Source organism: Patagioenas fasciata, chromosome 2 (genome assembly GCF_037038585.1).
Source record: "Patagioenas fasciata isolate bPatFas1 chromosome 2, bPatFas1.hap1, whole genome shotgun sequence".
NCBI lineage: Eukaryota > Metazoa > Chordata > Aves > Columbiformes > Columbidae > Patagioenas > Patagioenas fasciata.
In genome coordinates, this window is record NC_092521.1 from 166,528,250 (window position 1) to 166,548,783 (window position 20,534).

The following is a 20,534-nucleotide window of genomic DNA, read 5'->3' on the forward strand; positions in this document are numbered from 1 at the left end:
AACCAAAGGGGACGGAAATCTATGAATATTATTTAATCATTGTATTGTAACCACCTGACAAATAAATTGACTCTAAAATAGGTTAGAAGTTAACCTAGATAAAGTAATTATATTAAACTAAAATTCTATACGGATATCACAGAGGACTGAAATAAAAAAAATTTTCCTTGAAATTAACTGGAGCACAGAAGGCAAATAATAAATCTGGCACCATATTAACATATAGTGGAATAATAGAGTCACTAGCTGCCTCAAAGCAAAGATTCAAACACCCACCAATATCTTAGCTAAAAATAGGAGCCTAAAACCACATTCCCATTTTACTCTGCATAATGGCATTAATTTTCAAACATCTTCTTAACATATTATTTTAAAGCAACATTCACAATCAAGTCACTTTGTTAGGAACTGTGCAGTCCAAGCTACTAAAATCAAAACCTTGATTATGTATGCATTTTTTTTTCCTTAATTTCAAGACCATACTTGCACAGTACAAGTTAACAACTCTCTTCAGAATGCCTGGCAAAAGCTCTTGTTAGCTTTCACTGCTGATACTGCAACAAAAGCACTTGCAGTCCATGGTCTGGACCAGCTAAGCGTGTTCCATTCTTTTGCTCCGAAGGTGTTATTATCAATGCTACGTCGTGGTGTAACACATATGAGTTCTCTTTAAGCTCAAGGACCCTACCCATGAGAAAGGATTTTGCATTTCGTTTCCCTGCTTTTAAGTACATTCGATTTCTCGGAGTCTCTGGTAGTGCTTTTAATTATAGACAAATATTGTGTAGGGAACCAATATTTAGAGTTTTGTGCAGTGACAGAGTCCGGAGACCTAAAAATGAAGACTGGATTGAGATGCCAAGCAGTATACAGGTAAGAAAGAAAAATATAACACCACTCCCAAATCTCCCCAATGTAAGATTAAGAAATATCCAATGAGCAAATGAACAAGGAAAGGGATGTGATGGTGCAGCCGATGGCTTCTCCAGGTCTGGTCCTCAAAGGACTCTGCTCAATCACCAGCTTCTGGCAGGGACAGGAGCTTGCATTTGACCTCTCCAGCTCTTACCAGCCCTACTTTCTAGGGTTTACTAAGTCTGCTTACTAGAAGTAATATCTATAGGTAAAGAAGTAGTACCAGAAGCATTTAAACCAGGGAAAAGCTTATTTTTTATTATTTTTTCTTGGAGCCTGTTTCCCTAATGATTAATGACAATGGAGCATTTGCTTCAGTAGGACAACACCACAGTCCCTCTCCTCTACCCAACCACCCATGACCATGGAGCGTGTGGGGGCCAAACACAGCCAAGACCTCCGCTTCTCCACCAGCGTTACTGCAACTCAACCCACAGGTTAAAAGGTTTGGGAAGAAGACGAGAGAAGATGGGTTCATTCATGCACCTTCCACTTCCTTAGAAAACCAGAGTGAAAAATACAACCACGGCAGCCTGAAGGAGGCTTCTCGGATGTCCCGTTCCAATGCAGGAGGTCATGTGTCAGAGGACTCCTGGCACGTGAAGTCTCGTGGCAGCGGAGGGACCGCAGTGATAGATGGCAAGTGCGTTTTCTAGCGGGGCTCTTTTGGGCAGGAGTCCCAGGGAGTGACACACCTCTGGCACGGCGGCAGCCGCGTGTCGCCCACGTGCCAGACTCAGCTGACCTGCACACCAAGTGATTCACCAGCTCGCTGTGTCTGGTTTGCAGGAGGAACAGATAAAAGGTGGCGATGCTGAGAGGTAAAATGCCACGATAGCCTCATCCTACAAGGGTGAGATATACTGATATCAAAGCTGATTCTCCGGGGATCAAGCTACGAGCAGCAGATGTTTAAGTTACAGCTTGTCAACACAGTTTTTAAAGTAATAACATTGAGTAGTCATTTGATAGTCACATTACAGCGAAAAGCACATGGAAATGTCCATCAGCTAATTCAATTAAATCTGTGGGTACGCCTACCAGCGTGAAAAATTATGCTAATAAGGCAGAGAGAGAAGAAAACAAAAACTAAGAACAGCTGTCAAGTGTAGACAGCAAATTCTTCCTTCCACAAATAGACAAAATTTAAAATTGCTTTTTTCAGCTCTCTTTGTGCCTCATTTGAGTTTGCTCTTTGAGAATAACCAAGCAAGTAAGTTGTCAAATGGAAAACACATGCATTACTCTGGGTCTTCGTTGTTTCTACAGAGGCCAAGGAGGGTGAGAAGCCAGCAGAACGAGATGATGAAGCATCTCATATGTACTCAGGGTAGAAACAGCATGATCATTGCTGGGAAGGTGAGGGGTGATTTATGAGACACACACAGAAATTAAATGGCTTTACAATGTGAACTTTGCAAAATAGCTATGTAGGTAACCCCACACAAGTTAGACTGTGTTGGAGCCAGGTTTTATACTCTGAACTTTAGTAGACATCTAGATGGTACTCATGAGGAATGATCAAGGGACACACTGGGGCTTTTCAGCCTGAACCTCATCCCATTCAAGGCAGAGGAAACTCTCCAATGAACTAGTTCACTAAAGCTTGTACAGATGGGAAGGCTTGTAAGAGGGGGGCTTAATGCTGTTGGTTTCAGGGCAGAGGTTCAAGACTGTGTCTGGGAGAGGATGTGCCCATCAGCTGGGTATCAGGCCATTAGGAGGGAAAGGACTGCCATGAAAACAAGGACATCCAAACAAGGGGGCAGCTGTAAAACAGTATTGGTTCAAACCTAACAAACAAGAAATATTAAAAGAAAATGACATTTTGCTGTCTGTTCTAAACAGCACTCCATGAGTCAAGTCATTCAATGAGCCCTGGAAAGGTCCATGCATATTCACCAGGGTATTGAGAAAAAGAGAAGAAAGAATAAATCCCACAATGTCAAGATGATCTTGGTCCACCAGAACTTTAATCAGAGCTGAACGAGCTCCTCAGTGACTTGTCCAATATGACACTGCAAGTAGAGGGCAGACATGGGGTCACATGCATCATATCCTGCCCCTGTGGCTGAATCTCTCCTTCACAAGAACACCTTCTCTCTACTCACCATTCAGTCCCATGAAATAACATCAAATTGAGTGAAAACACAACTCCTACCACTGAGACGGTGTTAGATCCCAAGATCTCCTACTCTGAGACTGCACTGTCAATGCCAGATGTTGATGGGGAGCTACCACAACTCTTCGCACTGCCTCTGGATCACTCCCTTTCTGTCCCTTGGTGACTCTGTCGGCTTAGGGCAGGAGCAGACCATTAATTCAAAGCATCTCAGGCACTCACATACCTTTCACCGAAAGTTGGTAGCGCATTTTATCCCCTTCACAAACGCACTCATAAACTCCAGCATCCTCTGTGCCAGTGTCGTGGATTTTCAGGATGTGCCTCTTCCCCGCAGTTCGAAATTCGTATTTTTCACTGGCCTTGAGTTCTTTCCCATCCTTCATCCACTTCACAGTGGCCTCGGCATCTGAAAGCTCAGCCTGAAGTTTTGCTTCCTCCCGTAAGCGAGCAGAGACCTTTTCGATATCTCTGCTCTTGTTGGTAAATCTCACTGCAGCACCTGTCAGGAGCAAAGACCTGGTTGTTTCAAGTTATATCGGATTAACATGTCCCTGATATGTATCTGCCATAGACTGTGAGATCTCTGGAAAAGTATTAGGCCCTGTTCCTGCCCCTCACACTCATGTCAATACCAAGCCATTTTTTCCAGTTCGGGAGAACCAATCTGGTTTTATTGCCAGAATCACTAAGAAAAAAAATATAAGTGCACAACTTTCTACTGATAAATAACACTCTAAACATGCTTCTGCAGAGATTTGCACTCAAAGTCAAACATCCTTCCAGAATGAATGTCTGTTTGTTACTTTTTGCCCTGCATGTGGTTAGATATACATCTTGTCATCGTTGGGTTTGACTCGATGATTTTGGGTTTGAATAGATGATCTCTAGAGGTGCCTTCCAACCTCAACCATCCTGTGGTTTCACAGAGAAAAGCTGGAGCACCCAATTCTCAATGCTAAGTTGAGTTACATGGTACTAATTCATATATCACACACATCTGTGGTAGACTAAAAAACCTGAAAAAAAAAACCCAACCAACCAACCATACAAAAAAACCCCCACCTCATTAGCAATTAATGCTCCTTTACTTGTGAAAGACTCTACAACAGTCAGAAAGACGGGCTGAACCTGGAGCTGAAATTACTGCTCAGAGGTGACTCAGTGGTAGATCTGGTGACAGAATCCACTGACTGATGGTCGCGAACTACACAAATGTATGAGCTGATGTTAAGCGGTCTAGTTCAGATACCAACCAGCCAGCTAGATGGGCTCACACTGAACTCTGTGCTATCATGATGAGGACCCACGTGAGTTCTTATGATGCTGTTTCAGATATTTCCTCCAGATCAAGCATCAGTGAAAGCCTCCAGCCCCAGTTCTAATCATCAGGTCACAACAACTGCCCCTTGACTGGAAGAAGAAAAGACGATGATCAAAGTAAATACCTTTCACTCTCATCTTGGTGCTGGTGTCAATATTATCGGCAACAAACTTGACTTCTGCTCCATCATCGTTCTTGCTGACATTCTTTATGATTAGGGTGTGCGTAGTTTGAGTTCTCTTAATGATATAGGTCTCACTTTCCTGTAAGACTTTACCATTAAGGTACCAAGTGCCGAAACATGTTTTAGTAAGGTCAAGAGTAAACAGGGCATCCCCTCCAGGTACAGCTTCAACAGATGTCAGGGGGGTTTTCACAGCCAGGACCGGTTCTGGGGAAGAAAAACAACATGTATCTCTGAGATCAAAGTTCACAATGCTGGAGAATAGTTCTTCCAAAGGACAAAGTTTTTGGTGTGAACAAGACGTGAGAATAAAATCCTGTAACCTTATACAATTTGCATGCGGTGGAGGCAATGCACAGTTGCTCAACATGACTTAATTTCTACCTATGGCATTAGTAAGTCCTCTTTCTTCAGGGAAAGTACAACAAACGTATTCTACTTATTTTTCCCCTTAGATGCTTAACAAGCCTGAAACACCCAGGTTCCCTGGCAAGCATGCTGTTTATTTAATAACCAGTATTATTCTTAGACATTGAAAGGATCCTAATGAGGCCACCCAGCCAACCAGTCTTTTCTAGATACGCTAGGAAAACTCAGGTGTGTTCAGATAGCTGGGAAAAAGATGACACAATAATGAGACACAGTGTGATCAAAGTCTGTGCATGTGTTTTCCAGTACAATGAATAAAGGAAGACACAATCTCAATGTTCACAATTATTCTACGGGTACACTGGCATCCCAGAAATAAAGTAAAATACCCTTATTTCTCCTAATAACTCTTAGATTAAAAATAGGCTGCCTGGAACCTGGTTTTCCTGACAGTACGATCACCACATAAGTATTCTCTAGATGCAAGTTTGATATCTCATATATGTACTGAAAGTTATATCATAAGACCACTTAATTTTCCTTTCATACCAGGTGTAGTAAAAGCACTTAGAGGTTTAAAATCCATTGCAGAGAGCTCTGCCCCTCACACAGCCTGATGTGAGATGTTGGAATATAAGCATAGAATCCCAGAACAGTTTGGGTTGAAGGGACCTGCAAAGCTCATCTAATCCAACCCCTGCCATGACAGGGACATCTTCACCAGCTCAGGTTGCTCAGAGCCCCGTCCAGCCTGGCCTGGGATGTCTCCAGGGATGGGGCATCCACCACCTCTCTGGACAACCTGGGCCAGGCTCTCACCACCCTTATCGTACAAAATTTCTTCCTCATGTCCAGCCTAAATCTCCCTCCTTTAGTTTAAAACCATCACCCCTTGTCCTATCACAACAGGCCCTGCTCAGAAGTCTGTCCCCATCTTTCTTATCAGCTCCTTTTAAGCATGGAAAGGCCTCAATAAGATCTCCCCAGAGCTTCTCTTCTCCAGCTGAACACCCCAACTCTCTCACCCTGTCCTCCCAGCAGAGCTGTTCCAGCCTTGGATCATTTCTGTGGCTCCTCTACCCCTCTCCAGCAGGTCCATGTGTGTCTTGTGCTGAGAGTGCCAGGAAAGACATGGACCTGTTGGAGAGGTCCCAGCGGACAAATGCTCACAGCTCTACCACAGCAACCCAACCGCCACCATTTTGGTGCCAGTGGCTGAAACGAGACAGGAAAACTATCAGTGAAGGCGAAAAGGTTTTGCTGTGCAATTTTCTACCCTCCTCAAAGTCACGGGAAACATCTTTAGAGCACCCACGTGGCAAATCAGCCCAGACCGACCCATTTTCTGATGGTTTTGTGCTCACCAAGGTGCATGCTCCCTGGGAACTCCAGGTAGGGGCTCTGTCCGTAGGCGTTGACCGCAGACACTCTGAACTGATAGTCAGCCTCTTCTGACAGGTCACTCACCGTGAACTCGGGGACAGGGACGTGAGACTCGTGGCACCTCACCCAGGTAAAGCCAGTGAGTTTCTTGCGTTCCACAACATAGCCGTCGATTGGAATGGGGCGGTCCGTCTTCGGAGGGGACCATGCTAGCGTCACTGAGGTTTCTGTTTTATTTTTCACCACAGGGTCTGCTGGGGGTTTGGTGGGAGGTTTTTTGGGAGCTGAGAAAGCAAAAAGAAGGAAGCAAACGGAAAATAAACAGCAAGAAGTTTATGTCAGAGTGGAAAAGCCACTGTGCCTCATTGAGAAAGCTTACACTGGATTAACAGCTAATAAATCTCCATAAAGCAGTGATGTGAGATGGAAAAGCAAGAGAATGGATAGAAGATTGAGCTGCATTACAAAAACACGTACAATACTACTGCCTCCACAACTAAACCTATGTGGTTTCCACACAATCTTATAATTGTCCACGCAAAGAGGCTACAATTGACAATTCAGAGGTTTAAATTTTCAGGGCTACATACAGAACTACACCGCTTCTTATACAGCTCCTGAGCAAAGCAGACCAACATTCAACTTATTTTCACTCAGGAGAGGAGCAAAACCACCACTAGAGGTTGTTCAAAATTCTGTGCACCAAATTCCTGTTGCATTTCCCTGATACAACTCCAGGCTGAAAATAGTAAAAATAAAAATACCTCGATGGGATTACTCACACACAGAATCCCAGAATCCCAGAATGTCAGGGGTTGGGAGGGACCTGGAAAGCTCATCCAGTGCAATCCCCCCATGGAGCAGGAACACCCAGCTGAGGTTCCACAGGAAGGTGTCCAGGCGGGTTTGAATGTCTGCAGAGAAGGAGACTCCACAGCCTCCCTGGGCAGCCTGGGCCAGGCTCTGCCACCCTCACCAGGAACAAGTTTCTTCTTAAATTTAAGTGGAACCTTTTTTGTTCCAGTTTGAACCCATTGCCTCTTGTCCTACCATTGGTTGTCACCGAGAAGAGCCTGGCTCCATCCTCCTGACACTCACCCTTTCTATATCTGTAAACATTAATGAGGTCACCCCTCAGTCTCCTCTTCTCCAGCTCCAGAGCCCCAGCTCCCTCAGCCTTTCCTCACACGGGAGATGCTCCACTCCCTTCAGCATCTTGGTGGCTGCGCTGGACTCTCTCCAGCAGTTCCCTGTCCTTCTGGAACTGAGGGGCCACAACTGGACACAATATTCCAGGTGTGGTCTCACCAGGGCAGACCTACTAACTATTCCCCTTCTAATACACCCCAGGATGTTGTACTCTGGCAAGGTGGTAAAATTTTGTCCTGCTTGCTCACCATTATTGCACAGGGATAGTTACACTAATATTTCAAGTCTACTGGTATTTTTCTTCTGTCAGAATTCCAACGACATGTGTCCCTGCAATCAGGAACATAGATGTGCCTGATGGAACCAATGCATGGCAATGAGCCACTGCATCAAGGAAGAATGCGGCAATATTTCCCAATACTTTACACACAGGTGTGGCATCCTACACAGCAATGTATTAACAAATCCACTCGATAAGAAGCAGCCTGAGTCAGGACTCTACATCCTCCATTTCTTCACAAGAACCTGCTCCAACCAACACTAGAACATTTCAGTCCAGATCCCCAACAGACTTAAACGCAGACCACCTAAATATTGTATAGCTGGGACATTCCAGAGAGAGAAGATGGACATGAATAACCAGTTTGAGATTTATGGAGGTCTCAGTTGCTTGTTATACAGGCTTGGCTGATCTCTGTATCTGCTCTCATCCACATATCTGTCCTGCTTCCGAATTATATGCTACCACCACTCAGAAGCCGTGTTGTAACTTTGTCTCCCAAGAGTGACAGCTGTCATTGGGGATCTCAGATTTAGTAATTTATGCAGAGCCAGCTTTGGGGGTTGGGGAATTAACTTCAACAGGAAAAGACAAAGAAATGTCCATTAGACCCTACGATTGAGTAGTTATGGCTGTTTTACAGTACCTGAGGTCAAAAATCTACCCCTGCAGGTATTTGCATAATGAAGATTCACATCCAGCCTCTCATTCTTCTTGAACCCTTTAGAGAAGGCTCAAGCCCTATCAGGGTTATCCACTCCATGCTACCACTGATGCTGTCAAGAGTCTAGGAATTACCTGATATGCTCTAATTACACATCTGCTGACATGGTAAAGGTTTCATTTCATTTAATCTTGGCTATCTGAAAGGTGTCTGGTTTAAGTCAGTCAGCCAGACCCCAGCAAAATCCCATGGAGAACAGCGTACTCAGTCAATTCATCCCAGCTTAAAAAAGGTGTGCGAGACAGGGGAAATGAATCACACACTCTAGATACTCAGGTACTCATAACTGTAGAGAGAGCCTGTACAATGAGCCGAGACTATAAACCGAGCTCTGGGACTACTGATTCTCTCTCTGCCTCAGTTTACCCATCTGTAAAATGGGCATAGTAGCAATGTCAGCTACCGAGTAAATACTATATAAACATTGCTTGCCTGATAAATGCTATTTAAACAGCCACATCGATCTTGTCCAGCTAACTGAAAAAAGAATTAACATCGTACACAGGATTCTTCAAGCAGCCAATCAGATATGCATGGAGTGTAAAAATAGGAAATCTCAATGCGAATCGCTTTTCCTTCCTTACATAAATAGACACATGAGCGTTTTGGGGTGCACAGTTACCAGCCTGACAGTTACTGCTGGTCAGAGCTGGATGCCAAAGGTCCCATTAGTGTAGCATTAAGCTGAACACTAGACCCTGGAATCAGATCTCTTGACCTTACCACCAGAAACCGTAATGTAATATTTTGCTCAGAGCTACTTGTTTGTGGGAAGGCAGCTTCTTACCTTTTCTTGTTGTGTGAATCAACACTTGTTTCAAAAACAGAGTCCAAAATCAAACTGAACTTTGCTGTTCTCATTGAGTAGCTGCTTGGTTAAAAGCTAAAGACTTCCAGATATCTCTTAGAAACTGTCACAGTGTTAAGTGCAACATTTAGCTCATTTTTTCCTCATTTTAGCTCAATAGCACCAGAATGCCCTAACTAAATTAAGATAACATGGCACTTATAAACTTTTATTTAAACATTTCTTTTTACTACTCAGTAGTTGCAATTTGCAGGTGGTGGTGGGAGAAAAGTGTTATTTTTCCCAAACGGTGGCTGGAGTTGGTGATTTGCTCACATACAAAATGAAACTGCAGCAGAGCCAGAAACCACATGCAGTTCTCTGCTTTAAATGAAGCAGTTTTTGCCTAGGATATCCAATGCTGTCAAAATAAAGCTTCATAAAATTAGGCAACTTGACCGAAATTTCATTTCGGGTCTGCTCTCAACTACACTGCACCTGCTGCTACTGCTCTGTCGACAAAAGCCCTGTCTTAGATCAGATGTACCGGCTCTAGGAATTCTCCAGCCTGCACATCATATCAGTCTCCCCAAGAAAAGCTGATCAAGATAAAGGTCCCCTCTTTCAACAAAGACGCCATCAAGTCACAGAGTCTTCCCAGCTCTGTCATGTCAAAGAGAGGATGAAAGAGGACACAGGTTTGCTGGTCTCCAAAGAAGAAAATAAATTATGTTGGCTGGAGGAAGCATTTTCCCTTTTTCTTTAAGGTGGGAGTTTTTTTGTGTTTGTTTGTTTGGGGGTGTTATAATTATTATTATTATTATTATTATCATTATCATTATTAGCATTGTTTGACTTTGATGCAAACAGCTGAAGAAGTTAAATCAAATGAAGATGTTTCAAGCTTGGTGAATGCTTGACTGCCCCTGAAATTCTCCTTGCGCACGTGCGTAGATGTTCCTTCATAGATGTTTTTGTTTGCTAGAATGGACATACTGACCCAAAAATGTTGAGGACACCTATCTACTTCCATAACAGCCAACACTTGCTAACCTCATTTCTCTGTAGACTCCAGACCTAGGGAAGGAATCAAATGCTTGCTGAATCTCTACTCCACATCCTCAGTGAAGAGAGAGAGGGAAAGATAAGTGGACCCTATTTGCTAGAAGTAGTATTATCCGCATAGCAATAATTTATAAATGTTCTTCAAAGAAACTGAATATTTTGGGAAATGGAGGTCAGCATGTAGGTAGAGAACCCACAACACTCTATGTATGAAGAAGCTGACTGCAATGTATGCAACTTACTGTTTTCTAAGCACCTCCTGATGGGTAGAACATGCACATTCCTTACCCCATATTACTCAGTTATTACATTTCCTCCAGCACAAAATGAGGATGGTACAGAGAAGACATGTACTCGTGCCTTGATCTTTCCCCAGGACTCTTCTTCTCTCTCTGTTTTGGTCTCTATAACATTTCATTATGTTAATGTTCAGGCTGTTAGCCTTTTGTGGAAGACATCAGACTTTCTCCTGTCTTTGGACAACAAATTTATCCTGGCAGCACCTAAAACAACAGTGCTAACATGGGAACACCTGCTCGTTAGAGAAAACCCAACACCGAATAAAAGTGAAGCTTACTGGTCACAGTGAACTGGGTAGAAGTCCTGCTTTCATCAGCCAGGAAGGCAATCTCACCAGCATCTTCCATCTTACACTCTCGGATGATCATGGTGTGTTGCTTGCCGGAGCATGTGATGGAGATTCGTTCACTGGGTTTCACTTCTTCTTTATTTTTCAGCCATCGGATGTTCTGGCATTCATTGTCCAGCTCCACACAGAAGATGGCTGTATCATTTACGAAGACCGCAGTCTTCCGTGGAAGTTTTTTAATTATGTTCCCTTTAGAAAAACAAAATCATGATCAGCAGACAGCACATATTAAAGTCTCTGGCAACAGCGGACCACACAGACTACAACAGGACCAGCCAACAGCTTTCACTGCATCAAAACATTGTAGACACTATGCAGACTTCTCTAAATGAATTCCTAGGTTTTGAGTTATGCAGAACAGATAATCCCAAGGATTCGTTTTGGCCTTCACAGACAGAAAAGCAACCTTGTTTGACTACAGTCACTTATGTTTCTAGTCTATAATCCAAAGTCTGCTTGTGGGTAAATACAAGGTATGAGGCCTTGCCAAGAACAGATTTGACAGTGATATGTTTTTTCTTGCCTGCATGTTCTGGGAATTCGAATTAAAACTTTGCTAAAGTAGGTCAGTCTTAAACCAGACAGGTCTCTCATCTGCCTTCGGGATTTTGCCTACACCAAAATTGCCATTAAGCTACATAATCAAGACAGCAAACACAGTAGCCACCAGAATTAATAGCAAATACTTCAGGTTTCTTCTTAGAGTCAACCCAGAAATTCACATGGAGTGAACTTCACTAATTTGTCTCCTTTTCAAGTGACTGTGATGACTGCCACTTATTAGAGTAACTTCAAAGCTACGGGATGAGACTATTCCCAGGAAATCTTGGACAAAGCATCAGGGAACCAGCCCATTGACACATGGCAACTGGTTGCAGCCCTGAAAGAGTCCTTGTGAGGCAAAAGAGCCCTCACCCAGGCAAAGCACCTACAGATATTTAAAGAGAAGCAATTCTGAACTTACTCATGAAGCACGTGTTCCTTAGGGACATGGTTTAGCGCCAGTGTTAGGATAACAGTTGGACTCAATTATCTTGAGAGTCTCTTCCAACCAAAAGGATTCTGCGATTCTATGGTTCATTGGTAGGATTCAAGACCCTGATTCTCTGCTCATCATCTCTGAAGTTTGACCACATGTCTGCTCCTTGCTGCCCTCATCAGTGACTCCGTCCCTGCAGGTCTTTGCATCCCATCAAGCAGTCACATTCGTCCAACCTCACCCTGTTCTCTCTCCTGTCTTCTCCCCCCAGAACAGGCACAGGGCTCCTCCAAGAAGGCTCTGCCTCCTTTCCCTCCTGAGAGCTCCACCTGGTTCAGTCACTCTCTTTTTTAATGGAACATGCTGCAGTATCAAAGCACGAACAAGTAAAACAAATACCAGCTGTCCTACTAGGGCCAAATGCACTTAGCAGTGTTTGGCTGGTCTAGACCTACAGGAGTTGTAATAAAAATTGTATATGTCTGAACTCGCACTTGTCTCTGGACGAAATTTCCCCTTCTGCCTCCACTGATGTGGAATCTCGTCTCTTTGCTAATGGTACAAAAAGGGGTTTGCACAAGGATGCACGGCACCCAGTTGTCTCAGACCAATTTATGTAGTGGAGAACTTCTGGTTTCACTGGGAGTAAAGTTAGGCTTCAAATGAGACAGGACAACTGCAAGCCTGCTGCTATTACAGGTCTTTACACTACAGGAGATGTCAATGATATCAGCATAAGCATCAGCAAAATAAAAATTACAGGTGCTGGAGTTGCATGGGTAGGTTTTCATTCATACAGAGAGTGGTGGAGTTCAGAACCTTCTGCAGGCATGCCTGTGTCTCTGATGTGCCTGTCTACTGGCTGTGAGACATCTACACTACATGAGGTTCTACACCTACTTGCACTTCAGTCCTAAGCCACCAGACTCAGGAGACTTGAATATGGGACTATATCCATATTTTGTCCCTTTCTCGTCAGCTTTCCAGACCCCAGAGGACAGCTCCGGATGTCAGAGGTCTCCAGCAGGGATCTGATTTCCAATCTGACTCCCTACTGGTGCTGACCACAACCTACACCACACATCAGACCATAAACCATCATTGCTACACCAGCTTTCTAGTGTGGTCAGCACCATACTCAGACAAGATTCACCATTACATTTGCTGGACACCAGATAAGACCCTTGTGAGGCAGTACTAGGGCACACATCCATTGCTTGGGATCAGGTTAAGGAAATTCTACAACGCCAGGCTGCAGGTCAAGGATTTTGCCTTCTAGGAAGCCCCTTTAAGCATAAGGCCCCACCAGGTGTCATATTTTCATTGAATCATTTTGGTTGGATGCTCATGGAGTCCAACCATTCCCCCACCCCTGGCACTGCCCCATGTTCCTGAGAACCTCATCTCCGCATCTGTTCAGCCTCTCCAGGGATGATAACTCCACCATTGCCCTGGGCAGCCTGTTCCAGTGCCCAACAACCACAAAGAAATTTTCCTAATATCCAATTTAAACCTCCCTTGGCACAACTTGAGGCCATTTATTCTCATCCTGTCATCTGTTACTTGGGAGAAGAGACCAACACCCTCCATGCTACAACCTCCTTTCAGGTAGTTGCAGAGAACGAGACAATCTGGCTCCATTGTGTGACCCTGTGTCCCAGATACGCCCTGGCAGGAGACCCAGGGACCCATTGACCCACCACACATGGGTCTTCTCTCACACCGTGTAGGAGTCTGCTGTTCTTCACTGCACACATCCATGGGGTAAATGACATTCACAAGGTTGAGTCTGGAGTCTCACGCATGAATCCCACACTCAGTAGGCAAGACTTGGTCAACCTGAAATAGCAAGACCCTTTCTTACCTTGGACAGACAACTCTGCGATGGTCCTGCTTCCTTCTTTCATCTCACAGATATAGACAGCATCATCATCTGTGGTGACGTTCTGGACAGTGAGCCGGCGATACGTGCCCTCTTCTTCAATGTTGTATTTCTTGCTCTGCCGGAGTTTGGTTTCTTCCTTGAACCAAGCTGTCTCTGTGCTAGGAACAGGTACTTCACATTGGAAGGTGGCAGATTCCTTCTCCCTCACTTCAAGATCCTGCAGTTTTTTCTTGAAGGGTATTGAAGGTTCTTAAGAGGATAAAAACAGAAAGGAGAAAAAAGAGTTTGTCATGGTCTGGGTAAGATGTGTGCAAATAAATAATAAAAAAAAATAAGCATTAACACTCCTTATTAATGATTATTGATTTGTCCTGAGTTGCCATCCAAATCCATAATCAAACCTTACTACTGTAGTTGTTCTACTCTTATGTAGAAACAGCTCAGATCCCAGCAGAAGTATTTTTCAGGACTTGGAATCATCTAGAATCACAGAATCATTTAGGTTGGAAAAGACCTTTAAGAACATCGAGTCCAACCATGGGCTTAGTTTGTTTCCAGACTTATCTAAAAATGAAGCAGCACCAGTTTGAACTGCAGTACCTGCCCCACAACACCCCACAGAGGAGTTTGCTCTAATCCGAAGCAATGGGAACAAGTTGGTGAAGCATCAGGTTAATGAATTCTGCTCTTGTGGTCCACTTGTCCTCTCGTGTGAACATGTCTGCATTGCACTCTGATGCTTAGTGATGCCAAGAAGATGAAGGGCAGGGACCAGCCAACCCTAATCTCTACATGGCAACAACCGCTTCACATCAAAGCCTTTAAAAGCAAAGATGCTACAGGTGGGTAAAGAGGAAACAAGCTGTTCTTAAGGAGATGGTGCAAGGAAGCAATTCTGTATGACTGTGAGCAGTTAAGATGGTCAATTATTGCAAGAACCAATGTTTTAGGGATCTTTCAGCAGAAGTGAGCTCAGTGGAGGGACCTGAAAGGGCACAGAAAGCTGAGAGGTGGCTGTGCACTCAAGGACAGGTGTGGGGGATAAACATAGAAGTAACTCATAGACTCATAGAATGTTTTGGGCTCAAAGGGACCTTAAAGATCATCTAGTACCAAGCCCCTGCCATGGACAGGAACACCTTGCACTAGACCAGGTTACTCAAAGCTCCGTCCAACCTGGCCTTGAACTCTTCCAGGGATGGGGCATCCAGTTTCTCTGTGCAGCCTGTTCCAGTGCCTCTCCACTGTCACAATAAATAATTTCCTCCTTATAACTGATCTAAATTTACTCTCTTTCAGTTTTAAGCCATTACACCTTGTCCTATCACTACATGGCCTTGTAAAAAGTCCCTCTCCAGCTTTCTTGCAGGTCCCAATGTGGGTACTGATGGAGGAGCTTTCTATTCTCTCCACAAGCACCAAAGCCTCTGTATCAGCTTTTGTCAATGACAATAAAAGAACTAAAGAGGCCAGGTCTCCCAGCTCCCCCTCCTTTCCACCAGCAACAGGGCTACAGTGCTCCAGCTTAGGGAGAAACCAGAGTGTGGATCGAACATGAAAAACAGCTGCACAGCAGTGACCGAAGATATTTTATGAGCAGAAAAATGTTTAATTCCAGCGACAGCTGTGCTGTGAAATCATACTGATATCCCTGCATTAAACTGAATGAAGGGGAGTTGGATGGAAGAGGACAACTGGTGGCCACAGCCATGGGACTGGAGCCACCGTCATGTCACAGACTTGGATTAGCCCTGTGCATCACCACTCGTGCTTCGTGAGAGATCACATCCTGATCACGTACCTTCATCTTCTAATAACCACCGCACCAGCTCCCAGGCTTCTTTTGTTACTCCATCCTCCCTCTCCCAGACCACACACACATTCCCAGGCTGGTGATTTCATGTGGTCACCAGCAATCAGTAATGCCAAAAGTTGGTCTAAGAGTCAAACGGGAGTAGACTTGCCTTAGATTTATAATCCCATGCCCATGATGGCACATCCCACTCAGAATCATGAAGTTCTAGAGGCCGGAGAAACACAAATCAAGGTCCTCAAACATCCCTGATCCAAGCTTTGATCTCCAGGAGCTTCCATTTTGTAAAATTCACATCTAGTAGCTCCGCATCTAACTGAGTCCATTAGCTGCCCCCTCCTGCCCCACCATTAGGACACGAGCTGCTATGGGGCCAGTGCTGTATTTGATCCAGTTTGCTCTTTTCTGAACTCAAGCCTTGGAAACTCACGCGTTCAGTTTTGTGGGTCTTTCATTCCACCCCTAGCACAGCCACGATTGCAGCTGCCACATAAACATCTCCCATCACTTCTGGCTGAGCAGAACGTGGATACAGATTTCAGACCCCAAAGGCTAGACAGGACACCTGGAGCAAATACCAGCTACCTTGGTTGTTGTCCTGAGATTAAAACCCAGCTGGGAACACGCACAACACCTTGAGGAACAGGAAGGTGACTCTAGCTCACCGTGTCCACTTGACTATTTTCTTAAAAAGTATGTTTTGCCTTAAGGCACCTCAGTTCAAGTCAAATCAAATTCTTGCCTTGAAAAGCCTTCAGCTATGGTTACACAGACCTGCTTTCCCCACGCTCCACATGTTAATTATCCTTTTTTCTTTAACCAACTCAGTCTCCTGCCCTACAATCCCATATATAACCTCTGGAAAGCACCCCATGCAGTCAGGGGGAACGCAGCAAGTGGAAATTCTCATGCCATGGGAACAACAAGAAGATGAGATCAAGAGAGCATTAATCTCTTGGTCTCCAGTGTTGCTGCGTGAGATGGGAGGGAGCCTGGATCTGATGCTGAGGACACACGGACATGTCCAAGAGCCAGAGAGAAACACAAGATGCACCTGAGAAGCACACAAGTGTATTCCCATACTTGGAGCAAGCGGTCATATCATTAACCCCTCTCCCTTTACAGTCATTAAGCAGTATCTCAGGTTAAAAATATATATATATATATATATATATATATATTTTTAAATACACAAACACAAGAAGAGTTGGTTGATTGCTTTGTTTGTGTTGCAGTAACAGCGTTGCTTTTCCAGCCAGGGAAAGTAGGTGCAGGGCTATCTTTGGCAGCTTGGGGTCACAGATATCCTCTGAAAACAACTTTGCTTTCGTCCAACTGACATGTGCACACAGGTCTAATTTCATTCTGAAGAGGGCTTCAGAGAGACAGCAGCTGATAAACTGAATCAAAGCTGGGGATTCACCCAGCCCACCGCTTTTACTGCCTTGGAGACATCAGAGAGGCTTCAAAACCCACCAGCGTTCTCCTGAATACATCTTCATGGTCTATCATGTACCTGGTCAGACAGAGGGGTTAACTTTGGCCAGGGGACTAGAGAAGGACCACAGGCCTCTTCAGAATAGGTGTCCCAAACAATTAATCTGGCCCGTGACCAGCCCTCTTCCCACGTCAGATGAGATGCTCAGAGAGCTGGCCAAGAGGAGACAGTGTCTCCAGCTGATTAATAGGCAACCCAGACCTCAAGGAAAGTTCTGAGAAAGGCAAGTGGCTCATCGTCCTTGTTATTAAACCAATCAACACAGCCTGAGTATACAACCATGTAATATTTACATGAAGAAGACTTATTCTGAGGAAGGAAACACTAAACTTTACACCAGTGTATTAACTTTCAGTGTAGTAACTTAACTAGTTAAATGTGAAAACAAATAAATACACTTATGGTCCCACTGGCCAGCATAGTGGGTTAAGCAGAGACCTCTGTTATTCTCTTTCACCCCACACTGACTTGCAGACTGCAAGATTTCAACATTTACATTGTAAATTCTCTAACGTAGGCATCCCCTCTTGTTTGTACAGCATGCAGCACAATTCAGAAATATTCTGTGTCACAACTACTATGGGCACATCGATAAGAGCTGCTGCAGATAATTACATTACGTTTGAACTGACAGACTCCATAAATATTGACTGTTCATTTCTAAGTGCCTGTTTGTCATTTATTACCCTTTCACATGGTTATTCTCAACATAAGCCTGTGTCAAGTATGACTAATACAGAAGATAAAGCCATTTAGCTATCAACCATTTTCCGTATTATCCAAAATGTTCATAATATCTGAAAACGTTCTTGTAAGATAAGTTGAAAGAGTGTTCAGCTGAGGTTACATGTGATATAATTCTCACAAGGACTCTCTGTTTCAGATAAGAAGTACCACCAAACCCCATCTCCAGGTCCTATAAATATCAGAGCTGGTTAGAAATTATTTTAGCAAGAAAGGTGATTTCTGATCTCTCAGTTCCACAGCAATATGCTGATTTTGCTCAAAAGAATTATTCAAATGTCCCTTGGAAAAATCTTGGTGGTTTGTGTCAGAATGACTGGAGAGGAAACGTGATTTGCTCTGGTGCTTTTTGGAAGCTGTGGTTTTATGGTTTCTGGACCGTATCCTTTCCTGAGGATGCTCTCACAGCTGGGCTGTGTCTCCCACAATATAAAACAAATTAATCTCTAGTATCAATAAGATATTATTATTATTATTATTATTATTATTATTATTATTATTGACTGTACAGTTTTTTTTCTACTAGTCCGTTTTTAGCCAAAGCAGAAATACCCACTAAAGGAATATAATGAAGGTAGCAACTTTTCTAAAGAGATAAAATAAAAGAGCTACCAAAACCTGCCTATTGGGAAAAACGTGAGATAGAAACAGCAAAGCAAAATACCACAGAGCACTGAGCAAGAGCATCTCATGGAGTTAGCAGGAAACTGCAAGAGCTTAGATCAGATATGAATTTGGCTGCTTGTCTGGAGAACATATTTCTCCAGAGTGTCATAGGATTTTTGTTTGATCCATACCAACCAAACTAGCAATGAGATGATGTTATTTTTTAAAAGCAGGTCCTGCTAACACATATTTTGCTAAGAATAGGTGCAGCCTGCAAACAAGCCAATGTTTTCTTAACCTTCTCAAGACATATCTGCCTGCTTGACCTGGTCTTCTCTTTTGCCAACATTTCCTCTTGCGTGTTCCTGGCCTTCTCATGAGCTCTACATTTATTATTCCAGAGGCAAGTTGTCCCTCTGACTAAGAAAAATGATCCAGTGAAAGTAAGAATATAAAGAATCTTTCCAAAGGGAGATATCTAAAGATCTGTGTACAAGCTTCCACCATCTCGTGCCTTTGGTCTTCTTCCTAGTTATTGCGCTTTCCAAGTTTCCTTTCTACCTCCATGTTGCTCAGGTTCCCTTTCAGATTTCAAGTGTGACTACCACGGTCATCCAAAAAATCACTTCAGGTCAGAGAGGAATACAGTGGCCTCAGCACCAGCCTGTTTTTCTAGTCTCTCTCCTGTTTGGCTTGCAACCTTTAACCTTTTCATACAGTATCTGGTTACTGTATTGAGGGATTTGGATGAGCATTGCTTGGCCCAGGGTCAAGGCTGGGGACCTGCATGCTGCTCTCTCTGGCTTCACATATGGCCTCAGGACACCTCCAAAGCCTTCAGGAAATTCAAGTCGGTTATTTGTGTTCCTCCCATCCTCTCCGCTCTTTGGTTTGCCAAAAATCATAAAATCTTTCAGGTCATCCTTTAAGATCATCCAGTCCAATCGTTAACCCAACACTGCCAAGTCAACCACTAACCGTGTCCCTGAGAACCTCATCTCTTATCCCTGCTCTAGACATTAGAATCCAGCACATTTCTGAATCAGAGTAATCAACTCTTGGTTTTCCTTAATTTTGAGAGTGACATTCTGCTCTGTAGCCTCTCCTTTGAGATTTATATCTGATTCACTACATCTCATTTAGAAACAGCTCAAAAATCTCTTCTTTTTTCAGCTCAATGATCTTGAAGGCCTGGGTTCAGCAAATGCTTACAAACGTGTTGAGTCTCTAGGTCTAGGATCTAGTTTGACAGAATATGAGGCAAGCTAGAGGAGAGGTTTGACCTGTACCACATCCTGTATCCTGAGTCTGTTAAGAACCACCGTATAGACAGGGTGCTGGGATAGGTAGTCTTTTGCTTTTGTTATTACTCTTAAAAGACCCATAAATATTCTCACTCATATTCTTGTGTTCAAATTCTGTGAAGCAAAATTCCAGATCATATTTAAAACCCATGAAGCTCATCTTTCCTGTATACACACGCTGCGGATGCGGCATCATGGGCTCTACAAAAGATGCTGTTACCTGCAGAAAGACCACCTCACCAGCATGGTGCTTACCAAGGGTGGCTACTTGGAGAATTTATCTTCTTAAACATGACTGTGGAAAGAGAAGGTTGTGTGTCGAGATGACCTACCCCCCCTAAACATGATGGCAAATGAGCTAATGGCATCACCAGTGGCATAAACAGCAGAATTAAAAGCTCCCGTCATTCATTACTACATCATTCTGAGCTATCTATGGAGGGCTGAGAAGGACTTCTGGTGACACAAAGGAGAGTCATTATTCAGAGCCTAATTTTAACCAACAGACGTAGATTTTCCATGGCAGCCTCGGCCTGGTCAGAAAGCCCAACATGGTACAGTACAACAAAGAAACAAACCATAAACATTTCCACTTCAGCTCTCCGACTCACAGGCGTCTCTTGATGATAGACATAGATCAATGACTTTTTCCCATGGTGCTTCCTCACAGACCTGATGCTTCGCATGCTTTCCCTGCCTCCTTTGGAACAGGTTGCGTCCATTGGGAATAATAAAACAAGCATGAGAAGAGAGG

The 20,534-nt window shown here is 43.8% G+C and overlaps 1 protein-coding gene across 25 annotated transcripts in view; it reads right to left on the reverse strand.

Moving 5' to 3' along the window:
- OBSCN (obscurin, cytoskeletal calmodulin and titin-interacting RhoGEF) overlaps positions 1-20,534 on the reverse strand; it is a 198,490-nt gene that overhangs the window by 165,364 nt on the left and 12,592 nt on the right. For all 25 annotated transcript variants that reach the window (XM_071805413.1, XM_071805408.1, XM_071805404.1 and 22 more), the window contains exons 3-7: positions 13,795-14,064; positions 10,880-11,140; positions 6,279-6,581; positions 4,486-4,752; positions 3,264-3,539 (exon numbers count right to left, since the gene is read on the reverse strand). In XM_071805413.1, coding sequence (XP_071661514.1) covers positions 3,264-3,539; positions 4,486-4,752; positions 6,279-6,581; positions 10,880-11,140; positions 13,795-14,064 — 1,377 coding nt within the window. The remainder of the gene's footprint in view (positions 1-3,263; positions 3,540-4,485; positions 4,753-6,278; positions 6,582-10,879; positions 11,141-13,794; positions 14,065-20,534) is intronic.